The following is a 12,901-nucleotide window of genomic DNA, read 5'->3' on the forward strand; positions in this document are numbered from 1 at the left end:
GCTTGAAAGGGAAGCCCTTTAAGGTGGTGTTTACATTAGACTGTATCCGTCTCGTTTTCGTCGCGGATGCACTGTCCGTTCACATTAAAACGCTGGGAAACGACTCCACAGGCGGAACAATTTGAATCCGCCAGGGCCCACGTATTCAACCCAGTTCGTATCTGATCCGGTGCTGTGTAAACATTGAGATACGAGGATGCGCAGTGCTGAGCTCTAGCTGACGTCGTCATTGGACAACGTCACTGTGACATCCACCTTCCTGATTCGCTGGCGTTGTTCATGCTACGTTGGTCATGTGACGCGACTGCTGAAAAACGGCGCGGACTTCACTTCCTGCTATTGTTTCCGCCTTGTATCACCTTTTTGTTTTTCATTAAAGAGTATAAAAGTATGAATATAATGCTTTGCTTTGTCATTCTTAATGTTGTTCATGGTAAGATGCAAATACTGCCCATTGTGTAATTATGATTGTCTTTAGGCTTGCCATCCTTCCACTTGCAAGTAGTAAGTGACGCGCATGCCCGATATGCACTGGGATCACACACACAGCGGCTCAGTCCCGAATCACTGCTCGTGCGCTTCACTCGCGCGCTCTGTGAGCTGCGCAGGGCCAGAGTGCGCACCCTCCAGAGGGCTCTCGCTGTTCAGGGCGGAGTGATTTGGAGCGCAGGATGCCTGCAGAGCCGAGCGTATCCATGTATTGGCGTTGCTGTGTGCAGGCGAATCGTGTATTGGCGTTGCTGTGTGCACGCAAATCATTTTAAAAACGTTAATCTGATGATCCGCTGATACGGTCTAATGTAAACACCACCTAAGAGTTTTGTTCAGGATGACCGAAAGAAAGCTGAATGAACGTTTCTGAAGTGCGGGATTTAAAGGAGAACTGAAGTCATTTTTAAACTTGCTTTATTTCTTAATTAACGTGTTTATTCAATTACGTTTTCGGTTTTAGTAACCTTATATCGTGACTCGCATTGGCAACTAATCGCAATTAAATATTATACTTATCGGCCTATTCGGTTTTTAGCCGTGTTGAATTTGGTTCGTTTGGTCCACGGTAGGCGTCGCTTATCTGCGCGATCTTCACGAGACTTGTGCGAGACTTCGAAACGTGAAGCGTCAGCCAGGTGTCAGCGCCACCATTTTGAAAACTGTTTTCCAAACGAAGTATTGCACAAAAACGAGTTTAAATGATGATTACGGCCTACTTTTTTCAAACTTTCCTGATTACTATCAAAACAAACAAAACTTCCGGCTTGATTACGTCAGCATTCGAAAGAGTGCGCGCGCGTCTTTTGACAACGTTGGCAGGTGTCGGCCACTTTGATTTCCGCTGTACGTTTTACTTCCGTCCTACGATGTCTCGCACAGGTCTCAACGAATCTCGTTTACGGCCATCGCTTTGACATACGGACTGATATATTACAGAGCATATTTCAAACACTCATAACTTGCTATAGCAGCAACACAATAGCGATCAAAAATGCATTCCGATATTTAATAAAATGAGAAATAGAATTTTGATAATAAGAAATTTGCCTTCAGTTCTCCTTTAATGACCCTTTGTGGTGTGGGGAAATAGGAACGCACATTGTCTATATTGCATCTTTCCTTTTGGTTGGAATGCGAACGTGGCTTTCATTAACAGTTTATTCATGTACTACAAAAGTATAAAAAGAGACTTGACTATGAAATATTGCTTTTCATAGATACTTGCTGCTAAAAGTCTCGGTCCCTTATTCAGCCACAAGGTAGAAAAGCATTTGAGTGGGCCTGGATAGAATAATCTGCCTTCAATAAAGCAGATGAATAATGTATGGGCAACAGGGTTGACACTGCATGTAAATCATCCCTCATGCCTCAGATTGTCTTCCCTCTTTCTAGCCCGAGTCGCGTGTTTAAACGTCATAATGTTTATTGTGTTGAAACAGAAGTGAGGTTGGTCAGAAACAGTGTACTGTTTGCGTCGTTCATGTTGCACAGATGTGCCCCTTTAGCAGCGAGATCTAAAAGACTGGGCTGAGGCTTTTTTGTCTTTGTGTTGCCCCGGAGACCTGATGATAGTTTGACTTGCACAACATCCGAATACTGATGGCCGCAATCCTTGTCTTTCACTCCCTCACTCCTTTTTTTTTTTGTGACCGCCACTCTTCTCTGCTTGTTCTCTGGAACACCATTTAAAATCCAATTTGGGGTCAATCACCGTACACTCGTCTCTGTCCTACAAAAAGGAGGGGCCAAATGACTGAGAGTGGCGTTGGGAGAACCGCTTATCAATGTTAATGGGCTATAATTTCTGCTGCTTTTTTGTGCAGTGTCGGTATTATTACAAGATTAACAGTGAGCGTCTGCTGTTCTCGGTTCATTCCTCCCGCGTGGGTAATTTATGGCTTTGGTATTAAAGCTGTGCCTGAATTAGAGCAGTGCCTGAAAGTGGAGCCAGAATGCCCTGGTCTTCTGTCGTGTATGCTAGGAAGATTTTTTTGTTTGTATTGACAAGCTCGTTTTTAATTGACCATGGAATCACACCAAATGTCTGAATCCTTCATCGGCCAAGCTAAAACGAAGTCCAGGGTGACTCCATGGCTGGCGCACCATGGAAGATAATGATAGGCTTTGAATAAATATAGACAGGGATAACTTGTGAGGGATAAACAGTGATGGTTAGCATAGAACACTGGACAAGTCCACTTTAATATACTGTACGTGTGGCTGCTTTCTGTTAATAGATGCTTCAGTAAATGCCAGTGCATTGCTATATTTTAACAACAACAAAAAAAAAAACATTTGTTGGAGGATGTGAACTGTGTGTGGACCTTTCTTTTTCTGTACCTTACTCCTTCCATCCTTCCTGTTTTTCGGATTCTCAGTGGCCTCTCCATGCACTGAGCAGCTGGTCCACCTCCAGCCTTGTCTTGCCTCTTTGTCTTAGATCTCTAATGTCTGCATATTATACAGGCTGTGGCTTTGGGCTGTATCATAATGATCTAATCAAAATATCAGTTTGCCAGCAGAATTCCTGACAAAACAAATAGACCGTGGTACACAATGGTACACCATGCCTTCCAGGGTTCTGACAGCCAAGCAAAGCTAAAAGAAATATTTTCATTCTTAACATTGGACTTATCTCCATATTGATTTTTCGACACATCTCCTATTTCTTTCCAAGAAGGTACATCATCAAAGGCACTATTTTGTGTGTCCTGCAGGATAAAACATTGAACTGGACACCAAGAGATTGTAGTTTATAGCCAGCTGACTGAAAATAATCAGCCATTACATTATTGGCATTTAGCAGACACTCTTATCCAGAGTGATGTACAACATAGCCAGAGCAGCCTGGGGAGCAATTGGGGGTTAGGTGCCTTGCTCAAGGGCACTTCAGCTGTTCCTGCTGGTCCAGGGAATTGAATCCATGACCTTTTGGTTCCAAAACTGCTTCTCTAACCATGAGGCCATCGCATCCCCCATTAGTGGGGGGGGGACTCTTCAGCTTGTGTTCTAAAGCTGCAGTCACAGCTTGTCTCCAAGCTGCGGAACCAAGACCAAGATTTGACAGAAGAAGAGCAACCTTACAAGTCCTCATTTTCTAAAGAAGAATTTTATTTGCCATTAGCGGTAGTTTATCACCAGAGTCCCTAACTTCACTTCAAGCCTGTTACTGTGGCTGAGTTCTAAAGCTGCAATCACAGCTTATTTCCACCAGGGCCAGTTGGCTCAATCCCAATTGATGTATCTCATGGTCAAAGTGATGGTATCTGGTAGTCCACTTTCAATCAGCAGCTCAACCATGTTTGTCCTGGACTATTTAAACCTACTTGAGAGAAAGATGCTGGGATTTCTCGCAATACCAGTGCGGAACCAAGACCAAGATTTGACAGAAGAAGAGCAACTTTAGAAGTCCTCATTGTCTAAAGAAGAACTTTATTTATCATTAGTGGTAGCTTATCATCAGAGCTCCTCAGTCCCTAACTTAGCTTCAAGCCTGTTACTGTAGCTGAGTGGGAGATAAGTGACACTGAAAATTTGCAACTAATTAAAAGGTCTTTGTCAGGGGACGAGCTTTGTGTAATGAATTTTTAATTGATTCTTGTTCCCCTGCCACAAACGCCAGCACTACCTCTGGTAAATGTCCTAGTAGAGATGTATTCCCTTGTCTGCTGATTTTAATCTTTTGTATTAACCAGACAGAATAGAGTTTGAGTTTGTACTGTGATAAATATGCCAAAAATAACGGAGCCCCTCAGACTGTGCAGTCAAACGTTATTTTCATGAGCGTCGTGCTGGATCTTGTGACTATAGACTGCCAGAAACTCTATACATCGAGGCTGTGATGCTCCTGAGACTCTTGCTTCTTTCTGTAAATAATGACATCATTGCCTTAAAAAGTCAAACCAGAGGATACAAAGGAATGTTCTGTGGTCTTGTGCTTGGCAGTATGGCTTATGTGTTTGGTTTGGCCTAAACCAGAAGGACAAAGGCCCTCTTCATGAAAGGCACTGAACTCTGTCCAGTGGGTTTGAGAGTGAGTGCCAGAGCTGCCCAATGGCTCTCTCGGGGAGGTAATGTTTGAGCTGCTCACTTCCTAAAGAACATCGTATAGTGCCAGTTATATTAGAGCTTTGCTGTGCTTCAGGGCAGAATTTCAAAGTATGTCCTCAAAAGTCTTTCTTCTGGACCTTTTGCCTCAGGATACCTCATGCTGCTTTGTGAAGGAACTGTGAGGTGCTACCTAAAAGCACGTTGATATTCTTTCGCGAAAGCCGATCAAGGAGGAGTACTTGGTGCACTGGAGCATGGTGGTGTCTGTGTAATCAGAACCCCGATGCGAGCATTGGATTCACATACCCTGCACACAGCGGGTGGTCCAGGTCAGAAAGAGATGTGTGGAGGAAGTGCTCCGTGCATACAAGGAGAACAGTAGAATCGGTGGCCTTCGGATTTGAGTCAATCAATAGCTGGTGGATCAGCAAAGGAACTGCTGTCTCTGCATCCCAATATTAGCACTGCAAGAGCACTGCCTTCTCTCGCTCTCTCTCTATTTGTGTCACTCTCTCCATTTCTGTCCATCTATTCCTGTCTTTCCCATCCAGACTGCCTCTCACTGCCAGTCTTTCTTGCTCGTCCTGTCGCTCATTCTGGCTGTCTCATCAGCTGTTCTGCTTCAGTCTATCGATTTTCTTCTCCACCCAGTGTACTCTTCAGTCGGTGTCGTCAACCCCCACTCCCTTTCCACATATTCAGAGGAGGTTAAAAAATTGAAGCAAAAAGCAAAGATATCATAGGTATACCAACACCTGGGCAGTGTTTTTAATGGAAATAACTGATGCCCCTGTCGAGAAAAAAAAAAGTACTTTATTGTCTCATCTCATCTCATCATCTCTAGCCACTTTATCCTTCTACAGGGTCGCAGGCAAGCTGGAGCCTATCCCAGCTGACTACGGGCGAAAGGCGGGGTACACCCTGGACAAGTCGCCAGGTCATCACAGGGCTGACACATAGACACAGACAACCATTCACACTCACATTCACACCTACGCTCAATTTAGAGTCACCAGTTAACCTAACCTGCATGTCTTTGGACTGTGGGGGAAACCGGAGCACCCGGAGGAAACCCACGCGGACACGGGGAGAACATGCAAACTCCACACAGAAGGGCCCTCGCCGGCCACGGGGCTCGAACCCAGGACCTTCTTGCTGTGAGGCGACAGCGCTAACCACTACACCACCGTGCCGCCATACTTTATTGTATTTAAAGTATATTTATATTTTCAATAGTATATTGAAAATATGAATATACTTACACAAATTGTACTTTTTGTAAATATATTAAAAGTATAATATCATGCTTTCACGCTAACACTTTTAACACACTTTAAAATAATTATACTATATTACACTTTATAGAAATATATTATACTAAAATATACTTTAAGTGAAAGTTATGTGTAATTTCTAAAGTGTACTAATTTTTAAGGTACTTGTAATACAAAGTACTAATTAAGCATATATTAGTACATATAAAGTCATCTAGTTAAAGTATACAAAATATACTTTAAGTTGTTCCACTTTAGCACATAAAAGTACACTAAATACACTTCAAGTTGCACTTTTCTACAATTTAATTACAATCAGGGCTTTGAACCGGTTCAAGGAACGAAAACGAAAACCGGGAACTTTTTCTATTTCACATGGAACAGAAACGAAACCAGAAACTTTATTATTTTTTATGCTCCGGAACAGAAACGCTTATTAAAAATAATGGTAACCGGTTAATACCGGTTTTTATTTCGTTCCTCAAAGTTTCTGTAGCCTACAAATAAAAGTAATTCTTCTCCTGCGCAAGTTTCTATGACCCGCTGGGGTTCACTTCCTGTGTGACGTTCGCTGACTGAATGGAGAGAGCGGGAGGGTGGACTACTATCACGTCTCCACATCTTAAATAAGAGGTAAATATTGCCGTCTATCGTTATTCGAAAACGTCAATTTCAAACACGATATCAATATATTTGTCCACGTTAATGAGAGGCTCGCGAACATTAAATGCGAGAAATCATACATGGACCACGCCCACCCACTTATTTCTGTTTGTACCTACTATATATTTTTAACAACTTCATGTCCCAAAATGCAAAAAGTAAGTTTAACGAAACACTGTTTTTAAACACTGTTAAGAGAGTTTTTCTTTTGAACAAAAGAAAGAAACGGATCGGATGGTTTCCATTGCGATATTTTGGCTACTTGCTACTTGGTCTGATTGGTAGGAATGCAAAGAAAGAAAAAAATTTCCTTCTGGTAACATTCAACATTCAGAGTGATGCACACCTCTGTGGCTGTATTTAAGAAAAGTTAATAGCATTAACCTGAGTGAAGCTGGAGTAATGATTCAGTTATTGTATCCAGGAAGCTCCTGCTGCTCCCATTTGCTGAGCGTAAGCACCTCAGTCAGAGTATTGATGAGCTTCTTTCCTCTTTTCTTTCCTCTCTGCAGTGACGGCCGCTTTGAGCTGCTCGGCGGGGGCAGTCTACAGATCTTTAACTTGACCAAAGAGGATGGTGGGATATACAGCTGCCTGGCGGATAATGCAAACGACTCCATTGAAGTCCGGGCGGAGCTCACGATACAAGGTAACGTCAAAGCTCCATGTAGTGGAACCCTTAAAGACTACTGCGTGTAGTGTAATGTAGATGGGCAAAAAAATAAAGTGCTAATCTGTTGACGAAATGTTTAACAGATTCACACATGGTTTGAGGTGGTGACGTGAATGGATCGAGACAAGTTAATTGCTCAGGTGGTCTCCCTTGTATGATCCATGTTGTATTGGCAAACGTCTCAGAGGATTCACAAACGCGACCTACAAATGGTTATTGACGGTTTTTGGCTCTGTGCGGCTACTGAAGTAATGTCATCGATTTCTGAGGGTGTCTCCTAAACCTGTTGATGATTCGAGTGTATATGAGCTACATTGTATGGATACTGATGTGCAATCATTAATTTCAGTAAATATCATCATATTGATTCCCAGATTATCTTTTTTTGACACAGATTTAGTCCAAATAGAACATCTATCCAGGTTATTGTGCGTTATGTTCTTTTGAACATTATCTAAGGTGTGTGAAGGATACAAGTAAATCAGCTTTAATTTTGCTTTCAGAGTGTAATCTAGTGTATGTAATACTGAAACATTTCAAAAGGTCATAATGAAAACTGAATTGATTGTAATGGTTTTTATTATGCAGTGGATAACAAAAGCATAAAATCGTACATATAGTAATACAACTGACCCAAAGCCTGTGAATCCCCCATCAGAGATAATACTAATTATTCTATCCACGTTCACTGGATATGAGCAGTCGTGCACTCTGACTGGCTACTCTATTACTAGGATATCAGCTCATATACCATGAGTAGAGAAAAACAAAAATGGCTTAGTGTGTTTCTAAACCAACCGAGGACAAAATAAAAACTACTCGAAAACAAAACCCCCAAAATTATCAAGTATTTAAAAGAAACAGAAATAGTTAAAAGAATATATATAATGTGTGTGTGTGTGTGTGTGTGTGTATTCTATCCTATCCACATTCACTGGATATGAGCAATCGCGCGCTCTGATTGGCTACTCTACTACTAGGATATCAGCTCCTATACCATGAGTAGAGAAAAACAAAATGCCGGTTTGTTATCAAGTATTTAAAAGAAACAGAAATAGCTAAAATAATAGCTTTTTTCCCAAATATCTCCCATTCCACACTCCAGCCCAGTAGGTGGCAGTAATTCACCTTGAAGTTGGTTTGCCAGCCGCCAAAATTAAGAAGAAAATGGCAGTGCGTGTTACTGAACCAACCGAGGACCAAATAAAAACTCTACTCGAAAACAAAACCCCAAAAACACACCCAAAAAAAGCAACAAAATATGGAATGAAAGTATTTGATGGTAAGAACGTATCTTTTTTTCAAGAATTATTATTATTATTATCGCATTTTTCACAAATTGCTCCGGTCATTTCGCCGGTTTGTTTACATTCTAAGCGGAAATTATTTTGTCTGATGTTTTGTATAAAGTTTTTATTTATCAAATTTGCAAAAAATAAAAATGCTCCGTTTCTCAAAATCCAGTGAATGTGGATAGAATAAAACAGTTATTCCACTCAATCTCATTGTACATGGCTTATAGACGACTCAGTACTACGAGTACATGAGCTATCAGCTCATGTACAACTCGATTTTATGGAATAATTGTTAATTATTCTATCCACATTCACTGGATATGAGCAGTCGTGCACTCTGATTGGCTACTCTACTACTAGGCTATCAGCTCATATACCATGAGTAGAGAAAACAAAATGGCGGCGCGTGTTGCTGAACCAACCGAGGATGAAATAAAAACTACTTGAAAACAAAATCCCCAAAAATGCAAAAAAGCAACAAAATATGGAATGAAAGTATTTGATGGTAAGAACCTATCTTTTTTTTCAAGAATTATTATTATTATTATTATTATTGCATTTTTCACAAATTGCTCCTGTCATTTTGCCGGCTTGTTTACATTCTAAGCGGAAATGATTTTGCTGGATGTTTTGCATAAAGTTTTTATTTATCGAATTTGCAAAAAATAAAAATAAACATGCTCCATTTCTCAAAATCCAGTGACTGCGGATAGAATAAAACAGTTATTCCACTCAATCTCGTCGGCTATCGGCTCATGTACGACTTGATTTCTTGGAATAATTTTTAAATACAACCTGAGCTCAATTCTTTCACGCTCATAACTTTAGAAAGAATCAATACTGGCTATTGAGTCGAACGTAGTTTATGGAGAAAAGGGGCGTCTTGTCGAGTGAACGGTGCCTGCAGAGCGTTCGGCGGCTCTATCCTAAGCCCGCGTGCGCTTTTGAAATGACATTGTTCTGTAATTGGATTGTATGCTTGCAGCACGCTTTGGCCATGTTTACACAAACAGGTATAGAACTGAGACTAATGGCTCGAATTGCCATGACACGGGAGCGAGAATGACACAAAGGATGCTTTCTGTAAAGCCCATGAATATGTTGTGTCAAGGATGAAGGGTGCACAAGGAAGCATACGGAGGGTGTGAAATCAGGGAACCGACGTCGGACCCAGATCCCTTTCCTGCGCTTCACGCTTCACGCGAGCGCATAGTGCCATCCTGGGTGGGACGAGTGGATGAAAGAGAAGGCTGCGTGCATGGGGGAGAGTCATTGTGTGGATGCATCGGTGGAGTGGAAGGACCCAGTTTACTATTCACAACATGGCAGAGTGGAGGTGCGCCAAGGATTCAGCTTTCCAGTTCCTCTTCTTTTTTTTTTTTTCCCCCTCACCATTTTACTTGCCATTCCCCAGATTCCCAAAGCTTCTCTCCTGGGCTTTCTTTCAAAAGCTTTGGAACCAGAGCAAGAGGCTTCCAACAGACCGAACCATCCAAAAAAAAAAAAAAAACCTCCTCAACGCCTTTGTGGTAATGAAGTCCTTTAGCCAGCTGCGTCGCAGGATTGACGGCTCTCTCTGTTTCTGGACGGACGAAACAGAAAGGCGCTTTCAAGACCGCTTTTTCCCACATGATGTCCAGCTGATTTTCTTTGACTGTTCTTTTATAGTATGCACCATGTGGCTTGTTTCTTTTAAATATGTTTGCGCTGTCACGAGAAATTTCCCTTTTGATCAGTTAATTTACTTTACAGGAATTGAAAGCTGACCCTGTGCCCTTTGAGTTAGTTTGTCGTGCTGCCAATTAAAAAAAAAAAAACAACACAACAACAAACTTTAATTGAAACAAATTGTAATTCTTGTTAATTGGCTAAACCCGGCATATGTTTCTCCTTCTGTACTAAAAAAAAAAAAAAAAACAAAGAAAAAAAACCACAGGGTTGTTTTGGATTTTGCACTTCGTGACATCTGCCATATGTAGATACGGAGAAGCGAAAATCTTCCAGCAGCTGATGGCTGGTTATTTATTTGGTGGCTCGGAGTGTGTCATCCGGACCCTTTAGTCGTTTAAGTGTGTGTGTTTTCTTGCCAGCTACTCTGAGGCCGGGGTTAAAGACGAGAGCAACAGCTTGAGGCCTCCGTGAAAGGGGAGCGAGCTCCAGTGTGACTGCACTGCCTCTCATTTTATTGGAGTTGGCATGACAATAAATTGGGCCAGAGGACACAGTAGGTTTTAATTACAGAGCGGGATGATTGGTGCGTGGTGGAGCTAGAAGTCTTTTTATTTCCAGGCCTTGTGGTTGCACTAATGGGACTGTGTGTGTGTGTGTATGTGTGTGTGAGACCTGTAAGCAGTAATGAGTCCACGCATGTTGGCCAGAATATGTTTGTTTGTGTTCTGAAAGGCATGGGAACATATGTATGTTTTCGTATGTGATGTAATACACACACGCGCATGTGTTTAATATACTACTGAGGACCAAATGTCCCCTGCAAGGATAATAAAATCTGACAATATCAACCTTGTGGGGACATTTGGATGGTCCCCACAAGGAAATTGCTGTTTTTTGTGTGTGTGTGACCTGTAAGCAGTAATGAGTCCACATACGTTGGCCAAAATATGTTTGTGTTCTGAAAGGCATGGAAACGTATGTGGGTTTTTGTATGCAATGTGATACGTGTGTGTGTGTGTGTGTGTGTGCGCGCGCACGCACATGTTTTTATATACAACCCCGATTCTAAAAAAGTTGGGACAAAGTACAAATTGTAAATAAAAACGGAATGCAATGATGTGGAAGTTTCAAAATTCCATATTTTATTCAGAATAGAACATAGATGACATATCAAATGTTTAAACTGAGAAAATGTATCATTTAAAGAGAAAAATTAGGGGATTTTAAATTTCATGACAACAACACATCTCAGAAAAGTTGGGACGAGGCCATGTTTACCACTGTGAAACATCCCCTTTTCTCTTTACAACAGTCTGTAAACGTCTGGGGACTGAGGAGACAAGTTGCTCAAGTTTAGGGATAGGAATGTTAACCCATTCTTGTCTAATGTAGGATTCTAGTTGCTCAACTGTCTTAGGTCTTTTTTGTCGTATCTTCCGTTTTATGATGCACCAAATGTTTTGTATGGGTGAAAGATCTGGACTGCAGGCTGGCCAGTTCAGTACCCGGACCCTTCTTCTACGCAGCCATGATGCTGTAATTGATGCAGTATGTGGTTTGGCATTGTCATGTTGGAAAATGCAAGGTCTTCCCTGAAAGAGACGTCGTCTAGACGGGAGCATATGTTGCTCTAGAACCTGGATATACCTTTCAGCATTGATGGTGTCTTTCCAGATGTGTAAGCTGCCCATGCCACATGCACTAATGCAACCCCATACCATCAGAGATGCAGGCTTCTGAACTGAGCCCTGATAACAACTTGGGTCATCCTTCTCCTCTTTAGTCCGAATGACACGGCGTCCCTGATTTCCATAAAGAACTTCACATTTTGATTCGTCTGACCACAGAACAGTTTTCCACTTTGCCACAGTCCATTTTAAATGAGCCTTGGCCCAGAGAAGACGTCTGCGCTTCTGGATCATGTTTAGATACGGCTTCTTCTTTGAACTATAGAGTTTTAGCTGGCAACGGCGGATGGCACGGTGAATTGTGTTCACAGATAATGTTCTCTGGAAATATTCCTGAGCCCATTTTGTGATTTCCAATACAGAAGCATGCCTGTATGTGATGCAGTGCTGTCTAAGGGCCCGAAGATCACGGGCACCCAGTATGGTTTTCCGGCCTTGACCCTTACGCACAGAGATTCTTCCAGATTCTCTGAATCTTTTGATGATATTATGCACTGTAGATGATGATATGTTCAAACTCTTTGCAATTTTACACTGTCGAACTCCTTTCTGATATTGCTCCACTATTTGTCGGTGCAGAATTAGGGGGATTGGTGATCCTCTTCCCATCTTTACTTCTGAGAGCCGCTGCCACTCCAAGATGCTCTTTTTATACCCAGTCATGTTAATGACCTATTGCCAATTGACCTAATGAGTTGCAGTTTGGTCCTCCAGCTGTTCCTTTTTTGTACCTTTAACTTTTCCAGCCTCTTATTGCCCCGTCCCAACTTTTTTGAGATGTGTTGCTGTCATGAAATTTCAAATGAGCCAATATTTGGCATGAAATTTCAGAATGTCTCACTTTCGACATTTGATATGTTGTCTATGTTCTATTGTGAATACAATATCCGTTTTTGAGATTTGTAAATCATTGCATTCCGTTTTTATTTACAATTTGTACTTTGTCCCAACTTTTTTGGAATCGGGGTTGTACTACTGAGGACCAAATGTCCCCACAAGGATTGTAAAATCTGACAATATTACACTTGTGGGGACATTTGGATGGTCCCCACAAGAAAATTGCTGGTGTGTGTGTGTGTGTGTGTTTTCTAGGGC

At 41.6% G+C, this 12,901-nt stretch overlaps 1 protein-coding gene across 7 annotated transcripts in view; it reads left to right on the top strand.

Annotated features, from left to right (window-relative positions):
• The window catches only part of neo1a (neogenin 1a), a 444,233-nt gene that overhangs the window by 294,953 nt on the left and 136,379 nt on the right, over nt 1-12,901 (top strand). For all 7 annotated transcript variants that reach the window (XM_060940914.1, XM_060940915.1, XM_060940916.1 and 4 more), the window contains exon 5: nt 6,992-7,128. In XM_060940914.1, coding sequence (XP_060796897.1) covers nt 6,992-7,128 — 137 coding nt within the window. The remainder of the gene's footprint in view (nt 1-6,991; nt 7,129-12,901) is intronic.

This window comes from Neoarius graeffei, chromosome 15 (genome assembly GCF_027579695.1).
Source record: "Neoarius graeffei isolate fNeoGra1 chromosome 15, fNeoGra1.pri, whole genome shotgun sequence".
Taxonomy (NCBI): domain Eukaryota; kingdom Metazoa; phylum Chordata; class Actinopteri; order Siluriformes; family Ariidae; genus Neoarius; species Neoarius graeffei.